At 44.5% G+C, this 14470-nt stretch overlaps 1 protein-coding gene across 1 annotated transcript; it reads left to right on the top strand.

Annotated features, from left to right (window-relative positions):
- The first annotated feature begins 1583 nt into the window (after positions 1-1583).
- SHCBP1 (SHC binding and spindle associated 1) lies at positions 1584-13698 on the top strand. The gene is made up of 13 exons (XM_058846038.1): positions 1584-1683; positions 2188-2376; positions 2997-3112; positions 3726-3934; positions 4726-4818; positions 5553-5786; positions 5893-6058; positions 7314-7434; positions 10390-10521; positions 11396-11514; positions 12407-12493; positions 12908-13049; positions 13272-13698. Exons 1-13 carry the CDS (start codon positions 1596-1598, stop codon positions 13586-13588), a joined length of 2013 nt encoding a protein of 670 aa, XP_058702021.1. The 5' UTR covers positions 1584-1595; the 3' UTR covers positions 13589-13698.
- Positions 13699-14470: the final 772 nt, after the last annotated feature.

Here is a 14470-nt window from a genome sequence, read left to right as displayed (position 1 = left end):
TAAAACAGCTCTTTTACAAGGATTTGGGATAATTAACTGAAAAGCAGGGAAGTGTTACATAACGGGACACGATCTACCTACCCCCAGCTATTTTGTAAACAAAACAAATAGGGGTAAATGGCTTGTCCTGATCTCAGTGTTGTGCCAGTGTTTCACCTTGGTGAGAAAGAACTGATCTTCCCACTGTGAGCCCTGAGGTACCTGAATTCACTGTACCTATTTAGAGGATAAAGAATCAAAACAAATATGGGAACCTCCATAGCCATAACTTTATGGTTACATAGTTACTCATCCACTGACACCCCCAAGTCTTTCTCCCCAGGAATAGTGTCAGTCCATTCTCTGCCCAGCCTGTACCTGTACAGAACCTTGCACTTGGCTTCCTTCAGACGCCTGAGGTTGGCCAAGAGGTCCCTTTCAACCTGTGAAAATCCCACTGGGTGGCATCCCCTCCCTCCACTCAAGCACTTAAAACGTGCCAATTTAAAGACACTTTATTTACAAACACACTCCCCTCTGAAAGCCACTAAGCTTTTGGGAGGGATTGGACCTTGCCAATAAGCTTTTGGGAGGGATTCAGAAGTTTAACTGTAGTTTTATAACTAATTGTGATAGATGACAGCTATATGTGTATGATTAAACGCCCCGTATAATGGTTAAATTCTGACAGCGTTCGACAGAAGCTTTTGGGGACTAAGCCATTCTTGCTGTTACGATGGGCAAGGCTTGGTTTCAGCGGGTGTGAGGGAAGCCGTGTCCGGTCCCTTGGCCGGGGCTGTCGGTGCGGTGTGAGCTGTGCGGTGCCGCTGCTGCCGAGCGGAGCGGCTCCACCGCCTGCTCCGAGATCCAAGGCAGCCCTCTCCTGGCCGCTGCTGTTCCGGAGCAATTGCTTGGCTTTAATCCCCGTCGGCCCTTATCGTCACAGCGCCAAACACACGCTGAGGCCTCAGGAGAAGCGCTGGGCCATGGAACAGAACCGTGTTTCACATTTTGATCCGGTGCTTTCTGTGTACGAACTGGCCAGGGCTGGGAGCAAAGCGGGGCTGCCCGGCGCTCCAGAGAATTCCGTTCTGTTAGTCGTGGGCTGGGGTGTTAGTCCGTTTATTTGCTCTTGATTTTTTTTTTTTTTTTTTGTTTTTCCTTTTTTTTTGAGGGTGCTTTTACATTTTTTTGCGGCTTGGCCGCTCCTTCTCTCCGGGCGCTGCGCATCCGCTCTCGGCAGGGATGGCAGCATCCCCGGCCGCCAGGCTGTGCGCGGAACGCCGGTCCCCACCGGCAGGGCGGCCCATTGCCCGCCGGGCCCGCAGCGGTTCGGGATGTGCCGGAGGTTCGGGATGTGGAGATTCCGGAGGTTCCGGAGGTTCCGGAGGTTCGGGATCTGGAGGATCTGGAGATTCCGGAGGTTCCGGAGGTTCCGGCCGCCCCAGATCGGGCCGCGCCCCACACGGGGCCAGGGGCGGCCGCGGAGGGCCCCGCGCGCAAACGGCCGCCGCTGCCGGCAGCCAATCAGAGCGGGGCGCTGCCTGCCGCGAGCCAATGAGGGCGCGGCGCTGGCGCACGGCGGTGCCCGGGCGGTTCGAAGCCGAGCGGGCGGAATGGCGGAGCTGCGGCCGCCGGGACCGCGGGGGGACGGCCGGGACTCGCCGGGCGCCGGCCCGCGGGACCGCGCCGAGCAGGCCGAGGGTACGGGCTGCGTGTGTCTGCGGGGAGCCGGGAGGGCAGGGCAGCCCCGTGCCCGGGGGATGCAGCGGAACGGTGTGGACGCGAGGGGCGGCCGGGTCAGGCCGTGCGGTCCGGGCTGCACCGCCGCCCTTCGGATCCCCCGCTTGGCAGGACTGCCCTCGCAGCCGCCACCCGGCTCCGGGCGTGGGCACTGGGCTGGAAACGAGGGCACGGTAGGGATGGCTCTGGAAATCAACCCTAAAATGTGATTTTTTATTTATTTTTTTTTCCTTTTAATCGTGACATTCTGGTGCGTTTCTCGGTGCTTAGCACGGGCGCTGAAATGGGCGTCCAGGACCGTATGTGTGTTGGAAACGCTTCACCAAGGGTAAATGAAGATGTGCCGTAGAGGGCAGGTTCATGACAGACCTTGGGCTGAACAGGAGCTCTTTGGGAATAGAGGAGCGAGTGAGTGTTTGAAGTGACAATTTGTGGGGTTTGCTTTGCTCCTGCTCCTCTTCCCAGGTGTGCAGCGGGAAGATGCCGAGAGTGATTGGAGTGCTGACTCCTGGAGTGACTATGGCAGTCGTGACAAACCAGGGACTACTTTGGGAAGGACTGTGCCAGATGGGAACGTGCTTTTCCCAGATATTTTTCATACCAATCATCTTTTGTTTTACGAGCGATTCAGAGCTTACCAGGATTACATCTTGGGTAAGTAATTTTTTTCATAGGAAAATAAGAGCATGTTAGTTTGCTTGTAGTGATTTTAAACAATTCAGTTTAAGTGGAGTTAATTGTATATATTATATACATATATATATTATATACATATATATTATATATGTATAAGCTGTGAGATGCCTGTAATAATGGGGGGTGGAAAAAATCCAGTTTTCTGTCATCACTTAATTCTGTAACCTCAGCTGCTCTATCTGGTGGACCAGGAGGCAGTAATTTTGATCTAAGTAAATAAAATGTGAATGATGGAAAGGCAGAACTGTTAGTAACCAGTGGATTCTGTGCCTTGTTTTAGCAGGTCTTCCTACATTTTTTTTTGTGTATTGTAAATCTGTTTAAGATAAGTCACAGGTTATGTGTTTAATACCATTGGCACTGAAACCTTCAGTGTCTGGAAGGCTGAATTCTGGATGTCTTTAAGAGGAGCACAAACCAGCAAAAATGCTGATGGTTATCATGAGCATAACAAAACAAAGTCCCACTTTAGAGGTGGTAGAGGAACATTTCAATTGTGTTGACTTTCATTTTCCAGTGATCTGGAGGACTTTTCTTCCATTCCTTCCTTAAATGTAACATCTTCAATTTCTTTGTAGCTGACTGCAAAGCTTCTGAGGTGAAGCGGTTCATAGCTGAGTACCTGGAGAAGGTCCTTGAGCCCTCTGGCTGGCAGGCGATCTGGCGCACTGATGTATTTGAGGTCCTTGTTGGGGTGAGTGGATCGCTGCTGCTCAGGCATTTGTCTTCACTTAACATAATTTACCTCTCTAACAGACTTTTCTAAGTCTCTCAATGTCCAGTGTGTTGTAAACTTTGGATGTTCAAACTTTTACTTCCATCATATGGTTGAAAAGGGAAAAAATTTGTGGCCCTTCAGCTCTTTTCTGCCCAGTTAGTGACAAAATGGCTTTCACTGGCCCAGTGAAATCTTTGGATTGTTTGTATCCTGTGGACATTTTGAAAAATGAACCTCCAAGGAGTCCCAAAGGACTGTGAGGTATTGATTTGTTTGAGTCTGAGGATATTGTTTTTGCCATTTTTTAAAAACAACAACACAAAAAAAAGGTGGGGGGGCAAGCAACTTACTGGCCTTGTTCTGAGCATTATGAGGGAGTTGGGTGAAGTTTTGGATGTGGGGTTGTGAGGAACTTAACTCTGGGCTATCACTTCAGCTGATGAGATGGCCTTGGCTGTACGGTGCCATTTGTGTTGGTTTGTGTGGGGTCAGCTGGGACCCAGCATGGCCCTGACTGAGGCACATCACGTTCCCCTCCCTCAGCTGGATCTGCGGTTCTGAGGGATTTCAGAGCTGTTTGTTCCCACAGGTGGTTGATGTGAATTTCCCGGCCCTGAAGGCAGTTGTGCAGCTCAGTGAGCCGTTCCTGTGCGAGTCCCAGGACAGCAGCTTTACCCTGGAGTGCATGCAGGAGCTCCTGGAGCTGAAGGAGCATCAGATCCTGCTGCAGGAGCTGTGGGTTGTGTATGATGAGTCAGGAGAGTTTGACCAGACAGCACTAGCCATAGAACATGTCAGGTAGGATGATTGCACCCTGCTGGTACCCAGTGGGTCCTGTTCTGAATTCTTGGGCAATGCTAGCAGCTCCACAAGCCAAGCTTTCCAAAGTAAATCTGATTGCTGGTGCTCTGAGAAAACTGCTTTCCCTTCCTTTTTCACCCCAGGGCTCCTTGGTCTTGTATCACTTGTGGACTAATATGCTGTTCTTTCTCTTCAATAACATTTTGGTGGATTTTTCTTTATTTTTTTATTCCATTCTTCTTTCTGCATTTTGTCTCTTCCCCTAAATTTGCTTTTTATTCTTTAGGTGTCTCTTCACATATTCTATTTTTTTATCTTCTTCATCATCTTTCTCTTTTCCACCTCCTTTTCTTTCAGGCACTACATTCTGTTTGAAACCTCTCTACAACTAGGCTGTAGGACTGGACAAAAAAAGCTAAAATCGGAGGAATGACCTACATTGTCAGAAAGAAAGCTTAGCTGAAGGGTGATTGGCCAAAACCAAACAACCAAAAAGCCTCAGAATGTGAAGGGTGTCAGTCTTGCTTTTCAAATCCAGGTTTTAGCTGTTCACTCCCTTTTGAGGAAGTAGGACACAGGTTATTATGAATTTTGAGCTTAAACACACAAAGTAAAACTCTTTAGGTAAGCAACAGGCAGGAAAGATGACTTTGTCTATACCCTGTAAGGGTCAGTAATTTGAATTTAGAGAGAGGTGATACTTTGAGGGGAATTCTCAAATTGGTTACATTGTGTTTCCAGTGCTGTTGACTCTGCTCTCTGTATGATTTAACACTTTGCTTCCAAAGGTTCTTCTACCGGTGCATCTGGAGGACCTGGGATGAGGAGGAGGAGGATGAGTTTGATTACTTTGTTCGATGTGTTGAGCCCCGACTGAGACTGTGAGTGCAACACCTTTGCTGTTCTTAGGCAGAACCACTGGAATTAGTGATGTGGGAATAATGACTCACACACAATTAAGTGTAAAAAGTTCCTGCTGACCTGTAAACCAAAGCAAGTTTATTCTAACAGCATTCACTGTCTGCTGGTCAAAATCTTGTATGGAAAGAGAACACAACTGAGGCTGCCACTTGATTTCTGAGCCTTGGTGTTCCATCAGATGGTGCCCCAAACCCAGCAATAGTCACCCTGTACCAGTCACATACTGGTACGAGTTGTAATCCTAATAAAAGCTGGCATGGGATGCTCCATTCTTTACTTCTGGGCATCAAATAAAAATTACAACAGAGCTGAATGTAAACAAAAACTTGTAAATTGGTCATTCTCCAGCAGGAATGTGTGTGAATCTTTCTCAGTTTTTCTAATAAAGGCTTAGATACCACCTTTTAAATTGTTAGTCTTTTTTTTATGGCTGTGCTTATGCCTTTTTTTAGGTTGAGTTTCTGACAGTTGTAGATAATCTTTCAAGGTGGGTGGGCAGCTGTTTAGAAAGTAAAATGTTTATATCTATTCAGATTTTCTGGTTTTGCTGCTTTCAAATAAAAGTGTTGATGTGGACTGCAGAGAACCTTGACTCAAGTACTGATGCAGAGCTCCTCAGGTTCTCTGCAGTCTCATGTTTGGTCTTTGAGGATTGTGAATGTGCCATGTGCTGACCCCTTGCTCTGAATTGCAGGCACTATGACATCCTGGAACATCGGGTGCCTTCTGGGCTGGTAGCTGATTACCAGAACTTGTTGTCCCAGTGTGAAGAGCTTTATGAAAAGTTTTTAAATGTGAGGAACAGCATATCAAGCAATGATTCGGACTCAGAAGCAGAAAACGTTTCCATGGTAGAAGGACTAAAATTGTACGACAAAGTGGAGCACTTAAAACAAAAACTAAAACTAATTGAGAATCCTCTGCTGAGGTAACTGGTGGGTTTGTGCAGGGAGGAGGCTCCTGGGGGGAATCACATAACACAGAGGATTTGATTACTGAAGGAAGAGCTGTTGGCTCTGTTGCTCTTGTTGCAGGTACGTGTTTGGTTACCAAAAATACGGCAGCCTCCAGGCTAAAGGACTGAGACCATCGGGTGCCAAGGTCATTCATGTTGTGCCCTGGACCATGACAGCAAATCTGCTCCATCTGTTGGCAAGGGACAAACTCTGCCCGGAATCTCGTGAAGAGTTAGAAATACAGGTGCAGTAGATGGAATTGTCTGTCTGCTAATAGTTTTTCCTCTCAAGAAGCAATGTGGAAGAATAAGTTAATTTACGAAGTGCAAGATACCACATTTGCAATTTACTACAGTGGTGGGATTGTTTTGTCAGTTCAAAAAACAATCACTGTAATGTAAACAATAAGTGGTAAAATTGGATGATTCAAATAATACCTTTTAATTAATTTGTGCCTGTTGAGTACTCTATACAAGCAGCTTCTTTTGAGTAGGAAATGAGATGAAGCTGTAATAATTCTGCAATGAAACATTGTAAGGCATGATGCTTGAATTTAGTTTTGGAATGCCCATGTCTCTTGATGCTGCTGATAATGATCTAGAGTTGGAAGGAAGAAGTGTAGTTTTCTTGCTTTGGTACTGTGTAGGAAATACATTTATTTTAGAAGCAGTCATGTTCAAATTTAGTGAATTGAGACAAGACTTGCTACTTCAGCAGTTAAGAGGCTGAATTCCTTGGACCCAAATGGAATGGTTTGCTGTATTCTGATCACATTTATGAATTACAGATTGCCAAAACGGAACCATGGGGAAGGTCCTGGAGTAACTTTTAGGCTATAAATCTGATTTTCTGACTTGGCAACTGAAAAAGTACTCTTACTATGCCTACCCTGGAATTTGCTGGGAAGCAATAAATATGTAGTTTTTCCTGTACTATTTGTCATCCTTCAGTATGGAATCCCTCAGTAATGTTTGTGAAGGATATCAGCCTGGCCTCTTGATCAAGGAAAAGGATTGTGTGGATGCTATTTACCACTGTGATATCTGAACTCTGGGGGTGACTTGAATCAGGAACACATGAGTGTTCAGACCAGCTCTGACCTAGTTGCTGATTTGTTTGGTTTTTATTTTCTTTACCTTCTGTCATCTATTTCTTCATGGCAAATCACTGAGGCACAATTGAAGTGTTGGCCTGGAACCAAGGCCATAGTGAAGTTTTCTTTGGGGTGCAGGTGCTCCTTGGTCTGTGTGTGCCTCAGTTTTCTTCTGGGGGGAATGAGTCTGACACAAATGTCAAAGTCATGTGTTAAGGCTGATTTTGTCTGCACAGTGCCATGATTCTTGAATTCAAAGTAGAAATTTTGTATTATTAGTGCCATTGAGAGGGTTTATTTAAAGCAAAACCAACAACATTTAATTGAAAGCAAGCTCTACAGGCATAAATGCATCCATTTTTACAGCATTCTTTGGGAGCTAATTGTATTCTTTTGTCTTTTGCAGTTTCACCGTGATCCGCTGACAGCTGTAAATGCCTGTTATGAAGGAGACACAGTCATCATCTGTCCTGGCCATTATTTTGTTGATGGCGTGTTCTCCATTGCTGATTCAATAGAGCTAGAAGGTAGAAGGTTTGCTGGTCTAAATGTCCTTAAGCAAGTAAATGTCTTAAACTAGCTCTGTGTAAGGATTTACTCTTTGCAGAGTTGATCAGGAGCATTTGCTTTTTTCTTCAAAACATTCCTGTTTCTGCTGTAGAGCAGTGCCTAATGCTGGGTGGAGTGAGCTGTTTCATTAACTGTAGTGCAGGTAAACTGCAGATTTTGCTGATTAATAGCAAATTCATCAGTTCCTCCTATTTGTCTGCATAAATGGTGATTATGTAGGTAATAGAGAGGATTGAACAGAAACCTAAGGACTTGATGGATGTAATAGTGGAAACAGAGATGTAATTCTGAGGGGCTTCTACTAACCTAGGAGTACTTGAGAAATGTGCTTGTTCTGTGTGTCTGAATGTGCCTCAGGGGCAGCCTCTGAGCCCCACTGCTGGTCCAGCCTCAGGGAGTGCAGGGGGAAGGAGCCAGGAGGTGCTGTTAGGATTTACTGATGGCACTTGGAGCATGTTGGTGATGGGGGAGCAGGGGCTGCCAGCCCTGGCTCTGCAGTGTGTGAAGCACGTGGGTGGAGGAGGGAGCTTTTGATTAACATGTTTTTTCTGCAGAAACAGACACACCAGATGTGATTTTAGGATTTTTCTTGCAAAATATTTGTGTTTTAAATACTTCTGATTTGCCTGGGATATGTTGCTGTCTCTCCCTCAGCATTCTTGATTTCTCAGTGTATCTCTTTGCTTTAGGCAGGCACACACTGTTGCAGTGTTATAGTCTGTTTATCACTGGGGCTTCTGCAGCTGTTCAGATACTTATTTAGTTGCATTTTTTATCTTGTCAAAGCTTCTTAATGAGAAGAAGGCTGAGAGTTTAATTTCCTGCTGTTCTGGACTTTATTTTTCTCACCCTTCTTGTTTTATGAGTAATTTTCTTTCTTGCCCATCTCCTGTGTGTGTTTGATTTATACAGACACACATTGTGATAACCAGGGCACCTGCAGGACAAGGGACCTGGATAAAGTGATTTATTTATCTCAAGAATTACATTGTTCTAAAATTGTGTGTGGTTCTATTTATTGCTTTTCTAGCTTTGAGGTAACTGAAATACAAATGGTGCAGTAGCACACATTAAAGGATGAGCTGCTCTATTTTAAGAAGCAAGGCATATAAATATGTATTTTAGTACAAACCATGCTCTGAATAACAAGTACTTGTCAGGTATTTAATCTTCTTATAAGGACTCCTGTTAGATAAGGTATTATAGCAGTAGGAGCAGCTATGAACATTTGAAGTAGGAGCATCAAGACAAACTTTGGTGGCACTAATCTGAGCAGCTGGCTGCTTTGGTGGCTTTTTTGGGAATGGAGGGGTGACTCATGAGAGATATGTCACTTTGCTTAGTAGAGCTGCTATTTTTTTCCCAGCCACTGTGCAGTCAGTACTAAGGTTGAAAGTATTAAGATTAGTAAATCAGGAATAAATAAAACCTTAAAGGAACTAAATAAGGTTAAAGCAGTAGCAGTTGCAGGAAGTCATGATAAAGGTAATTTCCATGCCTGACAAAAATGTGTTGCAAAGGCACCTAAGAACTTCCCTTGTGCTTGTGCCATAGTTGCTCCAGCTGGCTGGGAGCCTGCAGCATCAGCTCTTCTGTCTGTGCTCAGAGGCAGTGGATGGCAGTGGCCTTTGGCTGCTGTGGAGCCCCTCAGGCTCAGGCAGGGGCACAGCCCTGCTGGGGAGTGAACACCACTGGGCAGCAGGTGAATCTTCATTCTAGAGCTGCTGCTTCAGAGGTGGAGTGTACAGCAAGCTAAAGGCACAGTTAGAAAACTGCAGGCACTCTGCAGGACAGTCATTCCTAGAACTCCTGCTTTGGATAATAACATCCATCTTTCTGTAGTGGTGAGAAGTTAAACTTTTCCTGTCCTGTGGTGCTCTCTTTTTACATGCTGGAACTGCCCCATGCTACCTCCTCTCCAGGGGTGACCATAAATCAGTAGCAGTGGGAAAAGATTTCTAGGTAATATCACGTGTTGAAGTATCAATCACTTAACTTTGCATTAAATTGCCTGTCTTTAAAACTTTCTGCCAACTTTTGTTCATAGGTTTTTATTTTCATTTTGTTTTTAACCTTTCTACTTGCATGTGGCAGTATTTATTTATTTATGTACTTGGTTAAAAGCTGGCATCCTGCTTGGGCACTTCTTATCTGTGTGTACTTTCACAAAATGATAGGACTCATGCTGCTTTAATGGATGTTGCATTATTGCTTTCCTTATCATGATTCTTGTCAGTGACAAGCAATAAAAGCTTTACATGCTCGTAAATTTTCCTGTAAGTGCTTAAATGCTGACAACTGTGGATGGCTTAGTAAATCAATGTTGGCATGTGCTTGTGAAAGCTGCTTTATAAACTGAATTAATCTGGAAGCCTGTGCAACACAGGAACACTGAATTTTCCCCCAAATTGCATGTAAATAGGGAACCTGAATGAAGCAATATCGAGCCCTTTGCACTTTTTTCCCTCATGTTGTGGTGTGACTGTTTTTCCCCTCTGTGTTCTTTGGAACCTCTGCCTGCTGAAGTGAACTTCTGTCCTTTGAGAGCAGATTGGAGATGCCTGTGTGTCCCCAGTTCCTGAATCCCCCCTGCTCTGTTGGTAACTTTTGGGAGTGAGAACTTTGGCAATGTGTCAAGTGTGAGCTCAGTTACCCATTTGTTCAACTTTCTCAGATAACTGCATTTTGTTGTGTACCATTCAAGTAAGGTAACTTGAGTTTAGTTTGGAGTGCCTGTACCTTGGCACAGAGGAGATGTAAGGTGTAACCTGGCCACTTGTTGAAAATCCTATTCAAGGTATTAAAACATCAAGCTTTAAACTTCTGTCATTAATTTAAATGTCTGTTATGTAGTGAGCACCTCATTGTCACCAGATGTTCTCTGAGCTTGCATCTTTCACCTCTGCTCTTAGGCTATGGCCTGCCAGATGATGTCGTGATAGAAAAACAAGGGAAAGGAGACAACTTCTTTGACTGTACAGGAGCCAATATAAAGATCTCCAATTTGAAGTTAGTGCAGCATGATGCTGTGGAGGGGATTTTAAGTAAGTGTAAAAGCATCTTGACCTTTTTGTGACTCTTTCATAATTAGTGATAGAAGTAAAGCTGGGACCCAGTGTTGCAGTTTAACAAAATGTCGTAGAGAGGAGCCCTAAAGCTATATGTATCGAATCTTCTCCCTCTTTTTTTTAACTTGCTTATAATGTGGACATCAAAATAACCTCTCTTTGTACTTTCAAGCTATTGTGGCTCTTATGCTTTATTCTTCTGCTGGGATAAGATAATTAAGTTGATCATGCTGCTGTTAAGGCAGCATGACTCTGAGTGCAGCACAGCCTGTGTCAGGCTGCCTGGAAAAGGAAACAATTCTTCTTTCCACAGAAGAGTCCCCTCCATGGCAATATTCAGCTGTAGCTGAGCCCAGCCAATGTTCCACTGAGGAACAGCACATGCTGTAGGAGTGCTGTAGAACTTTATTTCCTTCAAACTGACACTCAACTAAGTCTAAATTGTATCCAAGGAGTTTATTGGCTGTGGCCTTTGCAGAAGGTGCTAATATTTTTCCTCAACAGACATTGGTAAAATATTTATTAACACTTGTATGCATGTATTTAATATCTTTGAATCCAGAAGTCTCTTAGTAAGGTAATGAAAAGAGTTATTGCTGTCATAAAAAAAAAGGAGTAAAAAAAAAAATCTAAGATAAATCTCCAACCAGTGCTTCCTTGTAGGAGTGTCCCTGCTTAGACCAGAGAAACACCATGACTTCAAGCCACACGAGCAAATCAGTGAATTGAACCTGAAGTGGATAAAATTAAAATAGCACACTGCAAAGCTACTGTAAGGCTGTCTGTCTGTAGGAGGGGTTTGTCTTTGCAGAACTGGTTCATCCAGCAATAATTGTTTCTGTGTATGTAGATGTCCATCATGGGAAAACCACGCTGGAGAATTGTGTGTTACAGTGTGAAACCACTGGAATAACAGTGAGGACATCAGCTGAGCTACTGATGAAAAACTCAGATCTCTATGGGGCAAAGGTACACATTCATTCTTAACTTTGGCTTATTTCCTAATTTAAAATAAAGGTTTCTCTTTAGAAATAGTCCAGTCAGTCACAGGGTGGCTTCTGTTGCTCTGGAGAGAACCTTTACAAATTCATTTTGGACAGCTACATGTTACTGAATCAAGATTGGTCCCAGTGGTCTTGTAGCCTCTTATCAAATCTAGTGAAATGTCTCAAACTGATTTGTGTGTGATGATAGCAAAGTGATTCAGTAACAGGGGACATCTGTGAAATAATCATTGCTGCATAGCTGATTCATGTCCTACAGAACTTTTATAGTGATTTTCTGGTTTCTCTGCCCATAACTAGTTTTCTCATTTCCATTTGTTCTACAAGTGAAATTCCCTTTTTGGACACCTTTGATTCTTACAGAGGGATGATAAACACAAAAATGGACTCTGATTTGGATATTTTGAAGAATGATGGGGCTTGAGGTATGGAGAGGGATGACTAAAGCACAAGCAAGTAAGGCAAGGCTGTTCAGCTGCTCTTCAGCAGGCCTTCATGGGCTGGTGCCCCATGCTGTGGGGCCTCTGCCTTGAGTAATGCTGATTGAGCTGGGTAACAAAGCTCTGAAGCTGGAGGGGTAACACAGTTCTGCATTGTGCAAACCGGTAGATGAACACAAAGATGTGCCATGGAGTGGTCAAATTCAATGGTAAATGTGCCTGAACTACTTGTGAACTGCTACCAACTATATCTTGTAGGGTAAAAAGTGTGTCTAACCTACTTGTGAACAGGTACCAACTATGTCTTGTAGGGTAAAAAGTGTGTCTAACCTACTTGTGAACTGGTACCAACTATGTTTTGTAGGGTAAAAAGTGTGTCTAACCTACTTGTGAACTGGTACCAACTGTATCTTGTAGGGTGCTGGTGTGGAAATCTATCCAGGAAGTGCGTGCACCCTGCTGCGCAATGGGATCCACCACTGCAAGGAGGGAATACTGGTCAAGGTCAGTCCCAGTCACAAGGTACTGGTTTGCCAAAAGCTAATCACTGCTACAATTAGTGCCACTAGGTTTGGGTTGGCTCTAAACTCTGCTGTGCTATGCTGGAACTCTTGCCTTGGGCTTGCCTTCATCCTTGCTGGATGAACCAATTCTGCAAAGACAAACCCCTCTTACAGACAGACAGCCTTGCAGCAGCTTTGCAGTGTTATATATAATAATATTTTCATTTTATCCTCTCCAGCAGTCACCTGGTTTTATTCCTTATCTGCCAGAAGGAGAAAATGCCTTTCACAGTATCTCCTGTGTAGGCAAATGATCCTGCTCTAGCTAATACAGAACTAATTCTACCTAAAACTAGAAGATTTTTGTGTTCCTTTAGATGTACATGACATGTTATATTTCTCTTTCGTTTTGTAGAACTTCTTAGATGAGGATTATGAGGCTCCCAAGATAACCATGGTTAATAATATCATCCACAATAACGAAGGATATGGCGTGGTCCTGGTTAGACCAGCGATGCCCTCTGAAATGAAGGATGCTTCAGCACAGGGAACAAAAGGTACTTCATTTTTCCTAGAAGAAACTACAAAAACTAGTAAGTCTAGTATACCCAGTTTTTTGGATTGCATGCTTCATAACTTGTATTTGAAATTTGCGGCTGTCATGAAGTACTTAACCAAAGAGTTGACAATGTTAAGATTGAGGAAAAGTAATTCCAGGATTATTTTAATGATGTGGCTGCTTTACATGACTGTTGGTGACGTTCTATTTCCTGCCTTAGGGAATACACAACCTACCCAGGCAGGTGATGAGACAGCCTGTGCAGAGAGCTCCAGGCAAGAACAACCTGGATGTGTAACTGATGAGTTGGAGCTTTATAAGCAAGCTGGGACTTCTGAACAAACTGAAAACTCTGAAATTGCAAATGTACTTGGGGCTACTTCTGCAAAGAGGAGCCAGGTACACAAGAAAAGACTGAGTAAACTGGGATTTACAGAAGCTGATGACAACTTAATGTCACAGGAAATGTTTGTCTCTGTTGAGGGCAATCAGTTCAAATGGAATGGGAAAGGAAGTTTTGGTATCTTTTTTTTCTGATTCCTGCTGGCATTGCAGTAGGATTTGTACAGTTATTGGTTAGGTCACATGCCAAGAGTTGTGCTGTGGTGTTATGCTTTTATTACCCAAGTGTAATCCTTATTAAAGGACTGCGGCTAAAAACTCACTTGGTTCTTCTGTCTCATCTCCATGCCTTAAATCTCCTGGGTGAGCTGCCTTTGTGATGCACACGTAGCACTTATTTCCCTGCACTTCATTTTAAACCTGGCTGAGCTCTCCACAATCTCTTGTCTCTGTTTATAAAATCAGCTTTATCACCAAAGGGCAGAATGGGTCAGCTTGGAGGACCCACATTGGGTCATCTGGTCCCACCTCCCATCTCCAGCAGAGCCATCCCAGAGCTCATGGCACAGGATTGGGTACAGGATTGTTGTGGAATGTTCCCAGAGAGGGAGACTCCACACCCTCCGTGGGCAGCCTGTTCAGTGCTCGGTCACTGCACAGGAAAGTTCTCTCCCTTATGTTCAGGTGGAAATTCCCTTTCCTCAGCAGAGAGGTGTTCCAGTCCCTTCACCCTCAGCTGGCCCTGCTCCAGGAGCTCCACATCTCTCCCATACTGAGGAGCCCAGAGCTGGGCACAGCACTCCAGGTGATCCTCACCAGGGCAGGGTCACCTCCCTGTCCTGCTCCAGTGCTCTTCCTAAAGGCCCTCAGGTTCCCATTGGCCTTACAAGGACACGGTGCTGGCTGTGGGCCAGGACCCCCAGGACCTCCAGCAGCTTTGTTGTGCCTGTTTGTAGTTGATCATGCCTGGCTGCTGTGCTTGGGTCCTGCTCTGTGTAGGTACACCCATGCATTTTGTGCTCTGCAGACTGCACTTGAGTCACTCCCACAGCAGGACCTAATTGTTGGTAAATCACT

Source organism: Poecile atricapillus, chromosome 10 (genome assembly GCF_030490865.1).
Source record: "Poecile atricapillus isolate bPoeAtr1 chromosome 10, bPoeAtr1.hap1, whole genome shotgun sequence".
Lineage (NCBI taxonomy): Eukaryota > Metazoa > Chordata > Aves > Passeriformes > Paridae > Poecile > Poecile atricapillus.
Note: the sequence above shows the minus strand (reverse complement) of the source record. Positions and strands in the feature narration are given on the sequence as shown.